Source organism: Triturus cristatus, chromosome 11 (assembly GCF_964204655.1).
Source record: "Triturus cristatus chromosome 11, aTriCri1.1, whole genome shotgun sequence".
NCBI classification, from domain to species: domain Eukaryota; kingdom Metazoa; phylum Chordata; class Amphibia; order Caudata; family Salamandridae; genus Triturus; species Triturus cristatus.
In genome coordinates, this window is record NC_140594.1 from 226,524,047 (window position 1) to 226,545,384 (window position 21,338).

General features: G+C 45.6%; 1 protein-coding gene across 1 annotated transcript in view; it reads right to left on the reverse strand.

Moving 5' to 3' along the window:
* LOC146783944 (sodium-dependent serotonin transporter-like) overlaps positions 1-21,338 on the reverse strand; it is a 733,782-nt gene that overhangs the window by 222,355 nt on the left and 490,089 nt on the right. The window contains exon 5 of the mRNA XM_085633563.1: positions 11,166-11,300. Within this exon, the coding sequence (XP_085489689.1) occupies positions 11,166-11,300 (135 nt within the window). The remainder of the gene's footprint in view (positions 1-11,165; positions 11,301-21,338) is intronic.

The window sequence follows — 21,338 nt, forward strand, 5'->3', positions numbered from 1 at the left end:
AAACAAAATTTTTGATACATTATCTGGTGTATTGGGAAAATGTGCAGAAAAACTACATAGGATCTTTAAGGAATTCATACTGGATGCTTTCAAAGGGAAATTTTTGATACATTATCTGGTGTATTGGGAAACTTATGCAGAGAAACTACGTAAGATCTTTAAGGAATTCATACTGGATGCTTTCAAAGCGAAATTTTTGATACATCATGTGGTGTATTGGAAAAATTGTGCAGAGAAACTACGTAAGATCTTTAAGGAATTCATACTGGATACCTTCAAAGCAAAATTTTTGATATATTATCTGGCGTATTGGGAAAATGTGCAGAGAAACTACGTAAGATCTTGAAGGAATTCATACTGGATCCTTTCAAAGCAACATTTTTTATACATTATCTGGCGTATTGGATACATTTGCAGACAATCTACGAAGTAAAGGTAAGCTTTGAACATTTGAAGTACTATTGGATGTGTTATTTGTGTTGATTTTGTATTATATTTGAGAGAATTAGGGTTTTGGATTTTTTTAACAATGTAGTTCATTGTTTTTTTCCCCTTCTGTTTATGATGAAACGACACTGGCATTACTGTGAATAGTGAAGGTAAGTAGTAGCTGATGACAGCAAAAAAGGGAGAAAAATTGTCATCTGAATGTTAAATTGTTTTGTTTTATTTAAAAACTCATTGTAATTTGTGAAATGTATTACGTTACATAGTACTTTTGCAGTTTATTTTATGTAGTTGAAAAGTTAGAAAAAATAGTATTAATGAAAAATACACAACAGTAGTTCAATATTTAAAAAACCTTTGAAATTCATTGGAAAAACCATAGGTTTCAGAGACGTTATACTTAGAAATTAGCATTTAAAAAACCTTCGAAATTCACTGTAAAAACCATAGGTTTTACAGACGTTATAGGTAGGAATTAGCATTTAAAAAACCTTAGAAATTCACTGAAAAAACCATAGGTTTTACAGACGTTATAGTTAGGAATTAGCATTTAAAAAACCTTAGAAATTCACTGAAAAAACCATAGGTTTCAGGGACGTTATAGTTAGTTGGACATTTGACTCATATAAAACCAGAGAAATTTGCCTGTTATAGTTAGTTGAGCTAACTATAACTCGCACGCCCGCAATGCACTGCTGATGATGTCACATATTACATCACTCATGACATGGTTATTGACATCACTGATGACATCTCAAATGACATCACTGATGACATCACTCATGACATCATCCGCGTGACAATCTGATGCACATACTGATGCTCTAATATAAACTTTGATACACCCAATGCTGACTACTATTATTGAAACCATACACAGAAGAATGCCGTATACTACATAGCACTCACTATTTCCGTGGTCTACGCACACATCCAGTCACTTATACATGTAGTTTACTCATCAATAGAGGACTATAATATGCACTCATACATCTATACTTGCAGTCACACGCTGCCACTCATCCATAGAGTTACTCACACGCCTAGTCAGTAATGCAAAGAATGAATCACATACCCATTTAATCAAGTATACAGTTATACACACCAATTTCGTTATTTTTAGGCATACCACATCACTTATTTATACAGATACTAACACATATTTACTGTCTTATTGTTCTGCTCGATTTTCCCGGCCTTCTTGTGAGGAAAAGATGATTAAATGTGACTTCAGTCTCTTACCATTCAAGTCTAAGGGTTAGAGTAGTGAATGGAGCCTATTTACTAGGCACTTCGACATGATTCTGTGCTCTTCCCCATAGATCAGGGCTCGCACACATAGCCTAGGGGATAGATTCGTTAGTATTAGGGATAACCTGTCCTGTAGTGAGGGTATTTCATGGAGCTGTGCTGAATTCAGGCCTGGTAGGCCTCAAACGGGAGAGACTCCATCTTTCTTTCTGCTCCGGCAGCTTGGGATGCTTCTAGGTCAAACGTAATGTTTTAGTTATGAGGTGTTATTCGCTTGGAGAGAACCGGTTCAGGCCGGGCCTTATCGAAGGATTGTATTTTTCTTCATGCCGAAGACACTACATCAGGCCGGCCGGCTGGGAACGTGTCCTTGGTACGGGGAGGTACAAGAATTTGGTGGGCGGCAGGTTACGGGCCGGAATTTTCCATGAGGAAACGCACCTCTATATTAGTGAAAGTCTGAGGCAGTTACATGTTCAGTCCGTAGGTGGCATCTAGCCGTTAGCAGTAAAGCTACTACTTATTCCAGGGAAGACAGACGCCATCTTGAAGGCGGAGAAGAACCGAGAGACAGATGCTTTCCTAGCAGAAGAGCCAGAGAGGAGAGAGTAGCCGATAAGGAAGAGGTCCCAGTGACTCGGAGAAGGGTGATTCCAGGCGAGCCGAGGCACAGACGAGAAGGGAACCTAGATGACCACTGAGTGCAGGCTACATACTACTAAGGTGATGTCGACCCTTTCTTATTAGAGTGTACAACTTAATCTTTCACTTTTCTTTGCAGGTTATGTGTCATATCGTAATGTTATGTGATTGTGTATGTAATGAGTAATAAAGTATCCAGTTTGTAGTGAACTAACATGTGCTGCGTGTTCTTGTATAAGAGGGTAGCCTATTCTTCTAGTCAGCTGCGGCTACATGAACAGATGTTAACCCTGATCAGGTAAGTGGTAACTGAATAAGGGAAAGAGGAGCCCCTCGAACCTGAGAACAGGCTATGCTCGAACTGGCAATCCTTGTGTGATCTGATGAATAGTGAGACTGATTCCCTTTTTGTATGTTATGGTGATCATAGGATGAACTGTCGTATGAGACTGCCGTCTAGGTAGAGAGGTCTGGATTCGTATAGGATCGCGAGGCCGCCACTTGTGATACTGTCGTATGGGCAGAGAGGTCTGGATCCGTATGGGATCGCGAGGCCGCCGATTGTGCTGAGACTGCCGTCTGGGTAGAGAGGTCTGGGTTCGTATGGGACCGCGAGGCCGCCACTTGTGATACTGTCGTATGGGCAGAGAGGTCTGGATCCGTATGGGATCGCGAGGCCGCCGATTGTGCTGATACTGTCGTATGGGCAGAGAGGTCTGGATTCGTGTGGGATCGCGAGGCCTCCACTTGTGATACTGTCGTATGGGCAGAGAGGTCTGGATTCGTAGGGGATCGCGAGGCCACCGATTGTGATACTGTCGTATGGGCAGAGAGGTCTGGATCCGTATGGGATCGCGAGGCCGCCGATTGTGCTGAGACTGCCGTCTGGGTAGAGAGGTCTGGGTTCGTATGGGACCGCGAGGCCGCCACTTGTGATACTGTCGTATGGGCAGAGAGGTCTGGATTCGTGTGGGATCGCGAGGCCACCACTTGTGATACTGTCGTATGGGCAGAGAGGTCTGGATCCGTGTGGGATCACGAGGCCGCCGATTATAAGAGGTCTTGGTATGTATAGTAGGAATCCCCTGTCCTTAGGTGGTAGATATATGTGGTTGCATTATTGTAAATAGGTTCTAGGGAGGGGGTAACGTTCTGGCTGGGTTAGTGAGGCTCTGATGAGCGGGTTCTATCTGATCCGAAAACCCAAGCAGAACACTTATACAATCACTGATAGAAGCAGACACTTATTTATACACCCACTCTTGAAATAACTTAGTCTCATGTACACTCATTTATATACTCCAACACTCACATATAGTGGCTTAAAACATATGTAGTTAGTCACAGATATACCACTGAGACATTTATTCACTCACCAACACACCCATAGACACACTAACTCACCCACACAGCCCTTTCCAGATGCACTTTTTAATCCACACAACCACTGAATCACCCACTCAGACATCTATGCACAGTCTCATACACCCACCCACCCACACAGACACTCAGGGACCCATACAGATACTCAGACAACAAATCAATAACCTATCTAGACACTCATGTAGATATTCAGCAACCCATGCAGTTGCTTAAACACCAATGGAGAGACTAATACAGACTTTTACACGGTTTAGTCACTAACCCATGCATTCAGTAAGACACGTTCAATCACTCACTTATACAGTCAGTCACACACATACAAAATAATTCCCTTAGGCACTTGTAAATGCATTCATTCTTCAATACACCTTGGCATATATATATAAAACATATTTACATTTTATAGAAACACACATTCACTGGATGATGTCATGAGTGATGGCATGAGTGATGTCATTTGAGATGTCATCAGTGATGTCACTGACCATGTCATGAGTGATGTAATATGTGACATCATCAGCAATGCATTGCGGGCGCGCAAGTTATAGTTTGCTCAACTAACTATAACAGGTGAATTTTTTTCAAATGCTAATTCCTAACTATAACATCTGTAAAACCTATGGTTTTTTTCAGTGAAAATATTCAATATATATATATATATATATATATATATATATATATATATATATATATATATATATATATATATATATATATATATATATATATATATATATTAATATCTCACCGTCTATCGCTTGTATCTTTCAAACAACGGATCCGGACCATGGTATGGTGCAATTATTTCCTAGTTGCAGTCGCCATTAGGTAATTATAGTTAGGTCAGCTGTTCCATAGGAAAAATGGTTTTTAAATACACATTTATAAGCATATATAATGAGCCTAACTCACAAAGGAATCATACACTTTTGAGTAAATTCACTACTTTTGGCTATTTACTACACAAGTGTGACTTACATGTTTCCACCCCTTCAGTTGGAGCCAGAATAAATTATGACGGTATAGTTACTGCATGTCATTTACAACTGTATTTTATGTCTTCGTTGTCATAGCAGAGGCTCCTTACTTGGGGCAGAGACTCTGCATGTTAGCAAATAAGAGGCCTCCATTACTGGTGCAGAATATCCACAAATGGAACACTCCGCATAGAAGTGAATAGGTGACTTACAAATGTCCGTGAGTAGGAAAACGATATACCCCGGAAGCAATAATTCGCACCTGACACACGTTGACTTGCAACCACATATATACTACCCACAACCTAGGATGTGTTTCTACCCTCTTCAGCAGTTGACTTCTGCTCCATATGTGTCCATCTCTATTTGGTTCCTGTGTCTGTTTCTTACACCAACAATGATGCTACCTGTGTTGAGGAGACAAGGAAATTTCACTGAAGAGGAGCCCTTATAGTTTCATTTGTGGTTAAAGTTGGGAAATATTTGGACTTGCATGCTGGAGAATCATTCTGGCTAGTCGGAGCACAATTATATTAACACACAACTGTTATTCATGATTTTTAGTTCACTACTTCAGCAAATAAGACTCTTGTTTCAAAGTTTAGTTAAAAAATTTGAAGATTTACTGAGTCATTCTATGCATTTAAACAGCATGCATTTTCATTATTAGTGATGATACAAGATTCAAGCCTTTATGTGACTCAATACATCATGATTTCAAAAACCCAATGCATTTTGGGTCATTCCTTGACCCTTCATCAGGGGTCATCAAATGGAGTATGGGAGTTCTCCCGTGTTTGATATACTGCCGCTCGGTGCCGCCAGAGGGTGTGTCCAGCTCTGTGCGTGGCGGTGGTGACGAGCTGCGATGGAGTCGGGGTCGCTGTGGTTTTTCACGTGGAAATTGAGGTCTCAGAGTAAAATGTAGTCCATGGAAGCGATGGCGTGGGGTGCGACAAGGTCGGCGATGGTGGTTGCGGATTGTGTGTGTGGTCTACGGGTCTGTAGGTGAGGGTGCCCTGTAGCGTGGTCCTGGGGTTGGTCTGGATCTGGAAGTGGAGGTGTTCTGTGTTGGAGTGGGGGTCACTCATGTTGGAGGTGAAGAGTTGAAGGGAGGTCTTGTGTGCGATGGCGAGTCCTCCTCCTGGGCGGTGGTGGCGGTCCCTTCTCTGGATCTTGTATCCGTCGGGGATGGCGGTTGCGATGTCGGGGCCGGAGGTGGCATTCATCCAGATTTTGGTGAGGAAGGCGACGGCGGGCAAGAGGGTGTCGAGCAGGTCCCAGATCTCTATGGCGTGTCTGTGTAGGGAGCGTACCTTGAGGAGGATGCATGTCAGGGCTCAAGGGGTGCGGGCATCCGGCGAGGTCTTGGCGGTCTTGGGGGCGCAGTCGATAGTGAAGGATCGTCGGCAGTGTCTGCAGGAGAACTGTCCTTGGGTGTTCGGTGTGGCTCTTTGGCAGCCGTTGAGTCTTCCGGGGTTGAGTGCTTGGAGGGCGGCGGAGATGTATCACCGGGGTTCTGGAGATCCAGGGTTCCTGGCGCTGGCCACAGTCAGGTCGCTGACGGGCGCAAATGGGCTTGCCTTAGCGGCCGGCATTTTATGTGGGAGGTGGGAGGGAGGTGCAGCTGGGGGGCGGTATCAGGAAGCGGCGGTGGGATGGGCCGCGGGGGGCAGCAGCGGCAGGTGGAGGAGCAGTGAAAAAATGGGCAGGAATGGAAAACCAAGGGACTAGGGCACAACAGCAGAAAAATAAGCACAAGGCACAACACTAAGCGCACAAAGTAAGGCAAAGGCAAACAAAAGAAGGAGCGAGCAACAGGAGGCAAACCTAGGCTCGAACACCTACCAGGCACAGCACAGCAGACCGAAGCTACGTGGGGGTAGAGCGGGTCCCTGGCCGAGGGATAAAAGTGATAGAAATATGTGTTTATCAATTTTGTGTGCATTAGTAGGATATAAACAAACAAACCTATGGCAGTACCTTATGATTCTGCTTGATACTGTAATAGCAAAATAATTTTCAAGTAGTCTACAATGTAGATTTAGATATCTCTGCCACTCTTGAAGAAATATCCTAGGGACAGGCAGCAGTGATGGCCTGGTCCATCTATCTTTTAAAGAGTTTAAGTATGTCTAAGTGATGATATATAACTTTGCTAGTTACTAGTCATAGTTTGAAATTTGCCCCATAATCTTATAACAAAGTATTTTGACCAGCCAAGTACACAAATCACTGCAATGCTACTGCACTGTAGAATATAGTACTGTTTACTATGAGATGTCTGTTTAGGTCTATTTGTATTTATATCTTTGCTGTATTGCTTACAACATATCATGAAAGTAGAAATATATAATGTGACCTATACCAATATCGCATCAAAAAATATACGATATGCTTTAAAAAAGGTACAATATTTAAAAACTATTTTTTGAAGACGAGAACAACAATAAAAAGTACGTTTATCACTGTATATATTAATTAACTGGATCAAAAATTAAGACATTTCTTTTTTAAATCATAAAACAATGGGCAATGCCACATTAAGCAAGGTTCTGGATTGATCACTCACGGCTACACATACATAACCTTTTTTGTTACATAGTTATTTTTGTATGTTTGCTAATATCCACGAAGTTCATATACAGATTCAAACACAACAAGTTCATATACAGATTCTTAGAATTCATGTCTGGCACTTATAAAAGACATGATTGAGTTCCGGCATTCAACCTCATACTTAGGTAGTATAGTAAGTAATAGATTGTAAGACATCAAAATGACCTGTCATTGGATTCTTTGCTAGATCATTTAATGTAAGCATCAAAAAGCTTTTTAGGCTACTTGGAATATAGCTGGTAAAACAATTGATATCAAGCTCTAATAAGGTCCCCACCTGTTGACTGCTAACCGTAACCTTAATTCATTTTTCCCAACCATTGTGTTGCTCTAGGAAAGTAGATGCTGCCAAAGCTCATTTGTCTTTGTAAACATTAATCCAAAAAACACAGAATAAAGGTCTTAGTGATATATAATGAGAGGGCCTAGAGGCCCAAATCCTCATTGACATCCTTCATAGCAAGTGATAGAGTAGAGATGGAATACACTGCCACATTTCCCTTTTAAGCATTCGATCAATCAAGCATTTGTAGAGCGCACTACTCACCCGTGCGGGTCTCAAGGCGCTAAGGGGGTGGGTGGACTGCTAATGCTCGAACAGCCAGGTCTTGAGGAGTCTCCTGAAGGTCAGCAGGTCCTGGATCTGTCGCAGGTGGATGGGGAGGGTGTTCCATGTCTTTGTGGCAAGGTGGGAGAAGGATCTGCCGCCGGTGGTTGTTCGGTGTATGCGTGGAACATTGGCGAGTACGCGGTCAGCAGAGCGCCACTGGCGGTTCGGAGTGTAGAACGTGAGTCGTTTGTTGATGTATGTGGGTACAGCGTCGTGGAGTACTTTGTAGGCGTGGGTGAGGAGCTTGAAGGTGATCCTTTTGTTGACAGGGAGCCAGTGCAGGTCTCTCAGGTGGGCAGTGATGTGGCTGTGGCGGGGATGTCGAGGATGAGGTGTGCGGAGGCGTTCTGTATGCGTTGGAGTCTTTTCTGGAGTTTGGCTGTGGTTCCCGCGTAGTGGGAGTTGCCGTAGTCCAGCCTGGGTGACCGTCCTTCTGGTTCCTGTGGGGATTCATCTGTAGATCTTGCGAGGCATGTGGAGGGTGTTGAAGCAGGAGGAGATGGCGTTTACTTGCTGGGTCATTGATAGTGATGAGTCCAGGATGAACCCTAGGTTGCGTGCATGGTCGGTGGGTATCGGTGCAGCTCCCAGCGTGGCCGGCCACCAGGAGTCGTCCCCGGCGGAGGGGTGGGCCGAGGATGAGGACCTCCGTCTTGTCCGAGTTCAGTTTCAGGCAACTGTTCCATTCGGCGACGGCCTTCATTCCTTCATGGAAGTTGGTTTTGGTGGTGGCGGGGTCCTTGGTGAGGGAGAGGATCAGCTGGGTTTCGTCGGCATATGAGACGATGTTGAGGTCGTGCACATGGACGATGTTGGCGAGCGGTGCCATGTAGACGTTGAAAAGGGTCGGGCTGAGGGATGATCCTTGTGGTGAGCCGCAGGTGAACTTGGTGGCTTCGGATCGGAATGGAGGGAGGCGGACTCTCTGGGTTCTGTCGGTGAAGAAGGAGATGATCCAGCCCAGGGCTTTGTCGTGGATTCCTGCGTTGTGGAGGCGTGTGCGTAGGGTGTGGTGGCAGATGGTGTCGAAGGCGGCCGTGAGGTCTAGGAGGATGAGGGCCGCTGTTTCGCCGTGGTCCAGCAGGGTCCCGATGTCGTCGGTGGTGACGATGAGGGCGGTTTCGATGCTGTGGTTGCTGCAGAATCCAGATTGGGATGAGTCCAGGGTGTTGTTCTCTTCGAGGAAGCGGGTCAGTTGTCTGTTGGCGATCTTCTCGATTACTTTCACAGGGAATGGGAGCAGGGAGATGGGCCGGAAATTCATGAGGTCCCTTGGGTCTGCCATGGGTTTCTTGAGTAGGGCGTTGATCTTGGCGTGTTTCCAGCTCTCCGGGAAGGTGGCGGTCTCGAAGGAGCTGTTGAAGATCTTCCGGAGTTGGGGTGCGATGATGGAGCTTGCTTTGTTGAAGATGTGGTGAGGGCAGGGGTCTGATGGTGAGCGGGAGTGGATGGTGTTCATGGTTTTGATGGTGTCATCGTCATTGACATGGTTCCAGGAGAGCAGGGGGCTGGCGTGGCTAGGGGGCGGTGGGTCTGATTAAAACTAGGGTAGGGAGAGATGGTCAAAGTGCTATATCACACTGAAGCAAGGGCACTTTCACACAGGCCCAAAGGTTTCCATGGGATCCCATGTTCAACAGTTTTCACCAGGGAAGTTGTCTCTGGACTCTATTGAACACTTTTGAGAGGACAACAAATGCGTAGGCAACCTCTCTCCCACATGTGACAGTATATATACATTAAGTGATCCATGAAACACACTTGACTGTTTATGGAATACATTTTTCTGATGCCTTTATGTACCCCCAGAATTGTTTTACACATGGCCAGCCACACCGGAAAATGCCTCAAAAGCAATCAATTTAACATCTGTCGGATATCATGCACATAATTAAATTAACCTGAAATATTATGGTACAGCATATTCTTTTCTTTACCGTATCTATAGTGTCTGCCATTCCAGTCAGTGGAAAAGAGCCATATTGCATACAAGCATTGATGGCCCTTAACAAAAAACTCACCCATTAGTTGGGTTCCTATATCAGTACATAGTTTGTTATCCTATCAGGACTCGGTGAATGCTGTCCTTAAGGCCAGTGATACATTCGTACATCTCAGTGAGCTTAATAGGACCTTTGACGGCTCTAACCCTGTACCTAATGGAGTGCAACGTGTATGACAAAGTATACAATTTAATACTATATAACAACACCATTTTTTTCTGAAATACTTGGAAAAGGCCCTGATCTGTCTGACTCCCTCCTCTAAAGTATTTAAGATTCTAAAAGCTTTAGGCGCTCTTTCAACCTTTTCTAAAGACCCTTAGGATTACAATAGCATAAAGCCCTTTTTGGGTTGAGCATTTGAGACCTCTTGTATATACTTTAGTATATACTTATGTACTGAAATGAGTATGTACTATGTGGGCTCTGGAGATCAGCCCTAGGACTTGTTTGCTTCCGCTTAGGGACTTTATTTCTGTTCAACTGCCTCTATTTAACTGTCTTGATAGAAAACGACCAGCAGAGGTCAGTAAAATACCAGAATCACTACAGCATTCTCTAGATTCCAGTCCATAGAAATTGTCTTCCACGAGCACCCGTGGACAATATTTTTTTCATTTTTTTGTAGGTCTTTTTTATTAAACCAGGACATGTTTACACACACAAAGAGCACATCAATAATCATATCAAGCTTTTGACATTCAAATCTGTCATTCATGTTGCCAATCAGAGACATCAAGCATAGGCTTTACGATCATAACCCTCCACCCTATCAGAGTCCCCGGTATACCCTCCACGCTTCCCAAATTTTCTCTCCTTTCTTTTTTTTCTGAATCTTGTATTTTCAGTGATATGACCACCGAAGGCCCTGATTTTATATTAAAAACAGAGCTTTGGACTATACCATTTCTTCATGTGTTCCCATACCTGGCATATCACACCGTTTGGCACTTACTTTCCCTCCAGAACAGTAGATGCTTCAGCACCCAGGCTAATATGCTGCATAGCTAAATACATATAAGGTCCCAAATGCGAGACCGATTGCATTGCAAATGCTTGTTTCTGTGAAGCTATAAGAGAGTGTACCATGTGATCAGTCATTGCGATGTGCATATTAAGAACTGAATTTATGTAATTTTGAATAACAAAAGCAGTTAGTGTGACAGTTTTACAATGCAGTTCCCCCCAATTGTGATTTAAAAAAAAGACATAACTGATCCAGCAGCTACTTACTGCAGTACTTGTAAGTTTTTCCCAGTTTGGCCGCAGGTAGAAGACAATGCCTCGCCAGGCCCCTGGCAAAGTAGCTCCTCTGACCAGTAATATCAAAAGGACCACATAAGGTAGAGTTGCCGTTACCCACACAACCTGGGAAACAAACGCATAATCATAAAGTCAAACATGTATTATGTCTTGTAGCAACACACACTGTAAATTTTCTGCATCACTTTTTTCAAATAATCTAGATTATATATGAATCCCTTAATAAACTGAGGTATATGCCCTTAGATGCCTAAATTGTGCTTCAAGGACAAGAGTGACATTGAATTCAGAGACAAGCAAGAAGAGAGAGGAACAGATTAGACAGAGATAGTATAGAGGGACAGAGAGAGGAAAAGGGATGTCAAGCCTAACACAGTAAACTGTTCGAAAACACACATAGGCCATTTGTGTTAGATTGCTGGAAACTGTAGTCCTTTCTTTTTTTATATGATTATGAGACTTATTGTCCATGATCAGAGTCTTCCTTCCATTTCTGTGGCTCAGCACACTGTGGGTCCTATTCACAAAGGTAAGTTTACATGTGGAGATCTCCTTTTGTGAAAATCTACACTTACACCTAGCTGTAGATGTGCTCATTGACGGAATTCACCACTTCCGCGTGGAGTTCTCTGCCTAGATGTAGTCTTACAAGTCTCCACCCTTCACATAATGAGGTGGAGATTCATACGGCCGACTTTACGGCTGTTTGTGAAGATCTCCTCTTCTTACATAGTCATAGTCATAGATAATTTTAAGAACATTAATTTTAAAATTTTAAAATAAATATATTATTAACACATATTATAACATGATTCACAACTCCGTTTTTTGTCACAACCCCCTCATGTGCCCTCTCTGTAGTGGGCCTGGTGAGCAGGGCTCGTGTTACGCTACCCCTGTGGCGCCTTCTAGCACGGTATGATTTAATCCTGAGTTTCCCCTATCCCTCTGATTTCATTATGCCTGAGCTTACCAGCATTCCCTGAACTTGCCTTGCTCTTGCTGTTACTAGGGTCTTTTCCCTTGTGCACGTTTAGACAAAACAAAACATTTTTTTCCTGTTGAGTGATTCCATCCGTTAGTTTGCACCTGCTCTTTTGGTAATGTTAAAGCTAGTGTACTGACACATGTTTCCTTCAGGAGTCTTGGAGAACCCTCCAGATTGCCATGTGTGCCACGTGCCTTACGTGATCCCGCTGTATTGATTGGATCTTGAACATGTTATATAAACCACACCCAAACCTGAGCCCCTTGCTTGGCCTTCGCTCACTGCGGAACAAGCTTCCCGCCTACCCCCTCACTTGAAGAATCGACCAGACCTGGACAGCGCACTTCTCATCTGCAGTTCAAAGCTCCTCCAGTTATTGTCTTGGCTCCAACTTCCTCGAAGCATCCTTCATCTCCGCCACCTGCTCAGCTGCTCCAGTTCCTTAGCGAGTTCCTAAGTCAGGACCTCAAGACTTCTTTAGGACAAGTTGAAGTACTCGGCTAAGTACTTGATATCAGGTCAGTGCGCATTATCCTTCAGGACTTCAATAGTAGTAAGCAGGTTGGAGTATTGGCGTCTTCAAGACTATAGCTTTCTCTTCAGGTGTCCTCTCAGTGACTTCCTCCAGTTCAACTTGTTTGTTCTTGCTCCAGACTATTCCTGCAACCTTGGCCTTTGAACTGTGTTTATACAAGGACTAGAGACTTTGTTCTCTTTTTCTCTGATGATCAGTAGTGCCTAGAGAACTCTCCTCTGAGCGCTTGATTCATGTTTGAACCCTATACCAAGATCTGTGTTCCTAGTGTTTTCTTGGGATTGACAGTAACTATAATCTGTATTTCAAGTTATTCCTTGGGAGTGTATAGCTTCAATCCATGTTTCCTGTTATTCTGTTTCCTAACTGTGTTTCTGAAAGAGATTATAAGTGTATTTTATTAAAGTTATTGCAAATCCATTGTTTGAGAGACCTGTATTTTTTTTATGGCAATTGCCTGTTGGACCTGGCTCTTCTTAGGGGGATTTACGTAAAACATTTTACTTTTTGTCCTCCTGGTTTTTTGCAGACTCTCTTTTCATGACCTTAGGACTCTTTCCCCCTGTACTGCACCGGGGAAGTGCGAGCGCCCTTCCTACATATGCCAGGAAGGGCTGCTCACATGATTGGTTTTGGTGTTGTACCTGTGAGTGCCCTGTAAAAAGGTACTCCACATGCCCAGGGCGGGCACTACACTAGCTAGTAGCGGTATGCCGCACAGATTGTGCCACCCACCGGAATAGCCTGTCAAACTTGTGTCATGCTCAGGTTGGCCTTTCTCACTCATTAGCCAATCCTGAGGGGGCCTATCAGTACCACCAGAGCGGCCCTAGTGTAAGTATCCTGAGGGGTGATACTCAGGGTAGGTGAGTGGCCAGGTAGGTACCGGGTAGGGAAAAACACCTGTGTGGGTTTTGCCTTCCTAGGGGGTCGGCTCTCCCCATGGGACACATCCCAGGTTTTGCTGATTCTCTTGTTGTGGCCTTAGGTCCTAGAGGACATTCGCACTGTAAATGCAGTATGAAGGTGCTTGCACCCTTCCTACCCATGTTAGGAAGCGGTGCTTACCTGATGTTTGTTTGAAACAGGTCACCAGCATGCAACTGCAGGCTGGTCTGGGCGCTAGAACCAATGATATGCTTAAACATGTGACCAGCTGACATTGCAGGCCGGTCTACCCATTGCGTTCGGTGTCCAATCACAGGTTGTGACCCTCGGATGATGTGAGCATAACCGTAGTAGTACCTTATTCGACCTCTTGAGACATTGGGGAACTTGCACCTGTGTGTGTGACCGGAATTGTCTGGTGCAGCCAATATCGATGTGCACCGGGCGTTGTGCCACATTTCTAGGGAGGTACGGAATTTGCAACACTTCAATGTGTGTGACTGGAATTGTCTGGTGTGACATATATCAACAGGCACCAGACATTGTGCTTCATTGCCAGAGAGGTACGGAATTTGCAACTCTTTTTTATGTGTGACTGAAAAAGTCTGGTGCGACCTGTATTAATGTGCAGCAGACGTTGTGCCCAGATGACCTGGGTGCGACTTTGATCAACGTGTACCTGACAGGGTGCCACTTTCTTCTGAGAGGCTCCCCTGCTTCATTCTCCATTTATGGATTGTTCCCTTTTTGGCCATCAGCGCGGCAGACCAGCTGCCCTCTCCTCTCTTGGCCCCCGACGACATGGTGTTGCCAGGTAATATTGCCTGGCTCGAGCTTGGGTAGTGAGAGTGACTGACTGGGTTGAAGGACCGCTTCCGAGAGCGATCGGCAGCGGGTCACCCTGTGCTTCGCAGAACTGCGCTGGTGCCGGAAGGCCCTTGTGGAATCTTTTGAGTGGCCGACTATTGCCCTCAGCCCGCCTCTGCTCCGAATTGAGTGGCTGACAACCCCCATTTTATAGCTGCCTCCTAAATAGTCCTGCCACCTACCCCCACCTGCTTCCCATGGACCTTGACTAAGTGTGACTTCAGATGTTTGTGGCCTAGTATCCATGGGGCGGGCTGGTTATCTTCCATCAGTGGGCTTAGGACATTTGGGGTGAGCTGGAGGGTGGTGGGATGATTGGGCCACAAGGTCTACAATGTGCAATCATTTGACCTGCTGGGTATCGGTTGCACAGCATTACGGTGCTGGGTGTGTATGTGTACAAACCCATTCCGTACAGACCTGCCTGATTTTTTTTGCTTAAATTTGTTTATTAGATTTTAACAATTTAGATACAGAGAAGCACAGGTTCATACGTGAATTACATGCTTATATAGATTGGCATGGGTTTGGCAGTTGATTATACATTGGTAGCGATCTTCATACAAAATTGCAGCTGATCGTCATTACAGATCCAGGAATACATGCATATTGAGGTAATCTACATTGTTTGTGTGTCTTCGGTAGGGTGTCTATAAACATGTACCCTGGTGTGGGAGCTACGCTTATCTTTGGTGTCATTGGGAGGCGTGATTTTCTGTCCCCTCAATTGGGCTATATCCTCTGCCAACTAGTGTTGATACTAAACTGCTGTCCTGTAGCTCTAACCGGTAATCTGGGTGTTGAACTGGGGTATTAATACAGGGTCAGTGGTGGGGGGGATGTAGACGTGGGGGGTAGGTCCTCTATCCAAGTTTGCAGGGTGATCTGACGGCCTACGGCTGTAGATGCCAGTGGGGGGGTGATTATCTCCCCTAAATTAACCTGGGGTTGTGGTCACATGCAAGAACTGCTATAGGGTGACCCTGGTTCGTGTGCACTCCGATTCGGTGTGTCCATCGTGGGGTCCTATTATTGTAATGGGTGTTGTCTGGGTTTGGGGTGCTTCGAATGGTTCGTCCCATGTGGCTTGCTGGTTAAATTGGTACAGTAATTGTGCCCATTCCATGGAAATGTGGTGTTTGCGGGTTTCTTTCACTTCCTCATCTCGTATCGCTTCCTCCTCTGCTGCACCCCATTTCTTAACTGCTCCCACCCAGGCCTCCACTGGGGGTGCCTCTGGGTCTCGCCAATGCATGGCTATACCCCTTTTTGTCAGGAGTAGGGAAAGTGCCATGAATCGGACCTGTACTTTATAAGTTTTTCTTCTTCTAAACACGCCTAGTGCGCACGCCTCCCGTGAAATGACCCCTGAGATGTTCGTGGTTGCACGGAGTGTCTCATGAATGTAGTCCCTGTACCGTTGTAGCATGGGGCACCCCCAGAACATGTGCCTGAAGTCCGCTGCTGGAGCCGAGCATGAGGGCAGAGGAATTGCGTATCTGGGTAGAAGCGGTGTAGGCGCTCTGGTGTGAAGTATGCCCTGTGTAGGATGTCAAATTGTATGTTCTTAAAGCGTGCATTTCTGGAGACCTTTTAGGGGTATTCTATAGGCTGTTCCCACTCCTTGTTGTGCAACGGCCGGCCCATGTCCTCCTCCCACGTCTGTCGCAGTGCGGTCAATGGCTTGAGTAGCAGTTCCCGGATGGCTTTATACAGCCATGTGCCTAAGTGTCTGCCCACCTCCATAAGTAGTATGGTATGTATCACTGGGTGTGTCGGTGGTTCTCCTGCATTCGGATCCCAAAACCGGCGACTGCTGGCTATAATGCGTCCATGTAACAGGAATTGCCCCGGTTGAGATCATATTCTTCCACCAGCTGATTGTAGGGTTGCAATTGCTCATCCTCAAAGAGGGATTCCGGCTCTGTCAGTGAGCTGTCGGTCCACACCCGCAGGGTTTGGGCTGTGTAATATTTCTCATTGTTGGGGAACCCTACCAATGGAAACAGTGGAGAATAAAGGGGTTTTCCCCCGGACATGCGATGTATTCGAAACATAGACGTGCGAGCTATCGACACGTGCTGTGGGTAGGAGCATTGGGGCTTGGTGCCAGGTAATAGTATGTGCCTAAGTGCCGGCAGGGGTATGTGCTTCACATCAGAGGTTGTCTCGCCCATGTGACACTCCGCGGTCCAGTGCGAGAGCCATTGCAGCTGTGCCACTTAAAAATATGCTTCAAAGGCTGGAGCACCCAGACCCCCTCGGTCCGTTAGCAGGAGTAATTTAGACAGGGCTACTCTGTGTCGGCCCGCTCCCCAGATAAGAGAGGTGAGTAGTGTGTCCCGCTCCCGGAAAAAGGGGTGAGAAGGAATGACTGGGAGATTAGCAAAGTGGTACAATAATCTCAGGACAATGATCATTTTGGCAAACGCCACGCGTCAGATGGGGGCCAGGGGTAGCATCTTTCAGAAACTTAGTGCCGTCCGTATACCCACCAACGCCTTACGGTGATTTCCGTACAGACCTGCTTGATGTCCGTTGCACCATGTATCAGTGCGGAGTGTGAGAGTGACAGTCTGCGGACCGCCTGTGTTTCATGACACTGGCTGGCTTTGTTGCCCTACACATTGCCCCTTTTTGGCCATCAGCACGGCAGACCAGCTGCCCTCTCCTCACTTGGCCCCCGACGACATGGTGTTGCCAGGTAATATTGCCTGGCTCGAGCTTGGGTAGTGAGAGTGACTGACTGGGTTGAAGGACCGCTTCCGAGAGCGATCGGAAGCGGGTCACCCTGTGCTTCGCAGAACTGCGCTGGTGCCGGAAGGCCCTTGTGGAATCTTTTGAGTGGCCGACTATTGCCCGCAGCCCGCCTCTGCTCTGCATCGAGTGGCTGCCAACCCCCATTTTATAGCTGCCTCCTAAATAGTCCTGCCACCTACCCCCACCTACTTCCCATGGACCTTGACTAAGTGTGACTTCAGATTTCTGTGGCCTAGTATCCATGGGGCGGGCTGGTTATCTTCCATCAGTGGGCTTAGGACATTTGGGGTGAGCTGGAGGGTGGTGGGATGATTGGGCCATGAGGTCTACAGTGTGCAATCATTTGACCTGCTGGGTATCGGTTGCACAGCATTACGGTGCTGGGTGTGTATGTGTACGAGCACATTCCGTACAGACCTGCCTGATTTTTTTTGTTTAAATTTGTTCATTAGATTTTAACAATTTAGATACAGAGAAGCACAGGTTCATATGTGAATTACATGCTTAGATAGATTGGCATGGGTTTGGCAGTTGATTATACATTGGTAGCGATCTTCATACAAAATTGCCGCTGATCGTCATTACAGACCCAGGAGTACATGCATATTGAGGTAATGTACATTGTTTGTGTGTCTTCGGTAGGGTGTCTATAAACCTGTACCTGGTGTGGGAGCTACGCTTATCTTTGGTGTCATTGGGAGGTGTGATTTTCTGTCCCCTCAATTGGGCTATATCCTCTGCCAACTAGTGTTGATACCAAACTGCTGGCCTGTATCTCTAACTGGTAATCTGGGTGTTGAACTGGGGTATTAATACAGGGTCAGTGGTGGGGGGGATGTAGACGTGGGGGATAGGCCCTCTATCCAAGTTTGCAGGGTGATCTGACGGCCTACGGCTGTAGATGCGGGTGGGAGGGTGATTATCTACCCTAAATTAACCTGGGCTTGTGGTCACATGCAAGAACTGCTATAGGGTGACCGTGGTTCGTGTGCACTCCGATTCGGTGTGTCCATCGCGGGGTCCTATTATTGTGATGGGCGTTGTCTGGGTTTGGGGTGCTTCGACTGGTTCGTCCCATGTGGCTTGCTGGCTAAATTGGTACAGTAATTGTGCCCATTCCATGGAAATGTGGTGTTTGCGTGTTCCTTTCACTTCCTCATCTCGTATCGCTTTCTCCACTGCTGCACCCCATTTCTTAACTGCTCCCACCCAGGCCTACACTGGGGGTGCCTCTGGGTCTCGCCAATGCATGGCTATTCCCCTTTTTGTCAGGAGTAGGGAAAGTGCCATGAATCAAACCTGTACTTTATCAGTTTTTCTTCTTCTAAACACGCCTAGTGCGCACGCCTCCCGTGAAGTGACCCCTGAGATGTTCGTGGTTGCACGGAGTGTCTCATGAATGTAGTCCCTGTACCGTTGTAGCGTGGGGCACCCCCAGAACATGTGCTTGAAGTCCGCTGCTGGAGCCGAGCATCAGGGCAGAGGAATTGCGTATCTGAGTAGAAGCGGTGTAGGCGCTCTGGTGTTAAGTATGCCCTGTGTAGGATGTCAAATTGTATGTTCTTAAAGCGTGCGTTTCTGGAGACCTTTTTGGGGTATTCTATAGCCTGTTCCCACTCCTTGTCGTGCAACGGCCGGTCCATGTCCTCCTCCCACGTCTGTCGCAGTGTGGTCAATGGCTTGAGTAGCAGTTCCCGAACGGCTTTATACAGCCATGTGCCTAAGTGTCTGCCCGCCCCCATAAGTAGTATGGTATGTATCACTGGGTGTGTCGGTGGTTCTCCTGCATTCGGATCCCAAAACCGGCGACTGCTGGCTATAATGCGTCCATGTAACAGGAATTGCCCCGGTTGAGATCATATTCTTCCACCAGTTGATTGTAGGGTTGCAATTGCTCATCCTCAAAGAGGGGTTCCGGCTCTGTCAGTGAGCTGTCGGTCCATACCCGCAGGGTTTGGGCTGTGTAATATTTCTCATTGTTGGGGAACCCTACCAATGGAAACAGTGGAGAATAAAGGGTTTTTTCCGCGGACATGCGATGTATTCGCAACATGGAGGTGCGAGCTATAGACACGTGCTCTGGGTAGGAGCATTGGGGCTTGGTGCCAGGTAATAGTATGTGCCTAAGTGCAGGCAGGGGTATGTGCTCCACATCAGAGGTTGTCTTGCCCATGTGACACTCCATGGTCCAGTGCGAGAGCCATTGCAGCTGTGCCACTAAAAAATACGCTTCAAAGGCTGGAGCACCCAGACCCCCTCGGTCCGTTGGCAGGAGTAATTTAGACAGGGCTACTCTGTGTCGGCCCGCTCCCCAGATAAGAGAGGTGAGTAGTGTGTCCAGCTCCCGGCAAAAGGGGTGAGAAGGAATGACTGGGAGATTAGCAAAGTGGTACAATAATCTCAGGACAATAATAATTTTGGCAAACGCCACGCGTCAGATGGGGGCCACTGGTTAGCGTCTTCCAGAAACTCACTGCCGTCCTTATACCCACTAACGCCTTACGGTGATTTCCGTACAGACCTGCCTGATGTCCGTTGCACCATGTATCAGTGCGGAGTGTGGGAGTGACAGTCTGCGGACCGCCTGTGTTTCATGACACTGGCTGGCCGTGTTGCCTTACACGTTGATTTCTTGCCAGAAGAACACTACTGTTGAAATTAGTTTTACCCGCGCTGCCTCGGCCCACAGTGCTGCTAAAAAGTGTTATAATTCTTTATATGTACATATTTTTTATATCGTTGTGACCTGGGGTGCACCCTATAACTGTGTGGTATTGAATGCTAACAATTTCTGGGGTGGGTCTGGGGTTGACAACGTATTGCACCGCATAGGGGTGCTGGGGGGCGTTAGAGAAGGATCTGTCCAAATATGCATAGTGTTAATGTCAATTCAACATGATTGAGCCTAGTACTGCCAGTAATATTTCCAAGTGTGATTTATGCCCCGAAATACATACAGTTTATGTTGGGTTGATTATTGTGTGTTTTTTAATACAAATGTTATTTACATACATCACGTGTGAAGTCTCTTTTGTGGTGCACAGTTTATTTATTGTGAGTGAGTGTTGTACCAGTGCTGTACACATTGCCTCTGTGATAAGCCTGACTGCTCAGTGCCAAGCAATACAAGGGTGAGCGCAGGTCATATAGTGTGAGTAATCACCCATCCCTAACAGGATTAGTAGGTTGTGCCTGGCTGGGGCATCGCCTATGCCAACCAGAAAGTGCCAGTTCCAAAATTGCCTCTTCTTGTTATTTCTAGTGCAGTGCATCTTCGCAAAATCAGAGGTCATGGCCCTGTGCACATCTACATAGGGGACTCAGAGGGTCTCTGGTTAATGCTGTGTTGCACAGTTGCTGACCAGAACCAGTACTGCAAGTCTCTCTTTTCTTATTATGTCCTAAACCCTTTCCCTCTTGGGGATGGGGTTTGACTAAGAATTTTGTTCCTCAGGCATGTTGAGTCCTTGGGAGGGGTAGGAGGTCCAGCAATGGCTTCAGTGTCGTCTCCTCAGTTGGAACCAGGTGAGTGCATGACCGATTTCACATAGGACTACCACAGTAACAAGGGATCTGCACTAAAATGTAACATAATATTAAGCTGTGACTAAATTATTTTTTCAATTTTATTTAATTATTTCAAAGAAAATTAACCTAAATGTTAATTTTCCAACAGAATATCCTTGGTGTTGAATGTATCCCAATCTTGGCTGCAAGGTTTGTTTAATTTTCTTCATAATTATTTATCTTTTTTTTTTAAATAAAGTTATAATTTACAATATGATTTTTAAAAAATATTGTGCTGATTACGAAATAACATTTACAAATAGTTGTAAATACAGTTTCATTTCAAAATGTTATTTAATTTAAATTATATGTGTGTCTGTTGGTAATATTCTCTGTCTTCATTGATTTCTATGGGCGTGTGTTGCAGTAGCAGTGGTTGGCCATGTGTGGTGCTTGACTCCGAGGCTGGGGTGGAGTACATTTATGCCTGCTTTGACAGTAGTACTACAGAGGTAAATGTAGATGTATAGGTTATGAATGGGAAATTGACTTAGTTGTAGGTATGTATTTGTTTTGATGTCCATCCCTAAACTCCCTT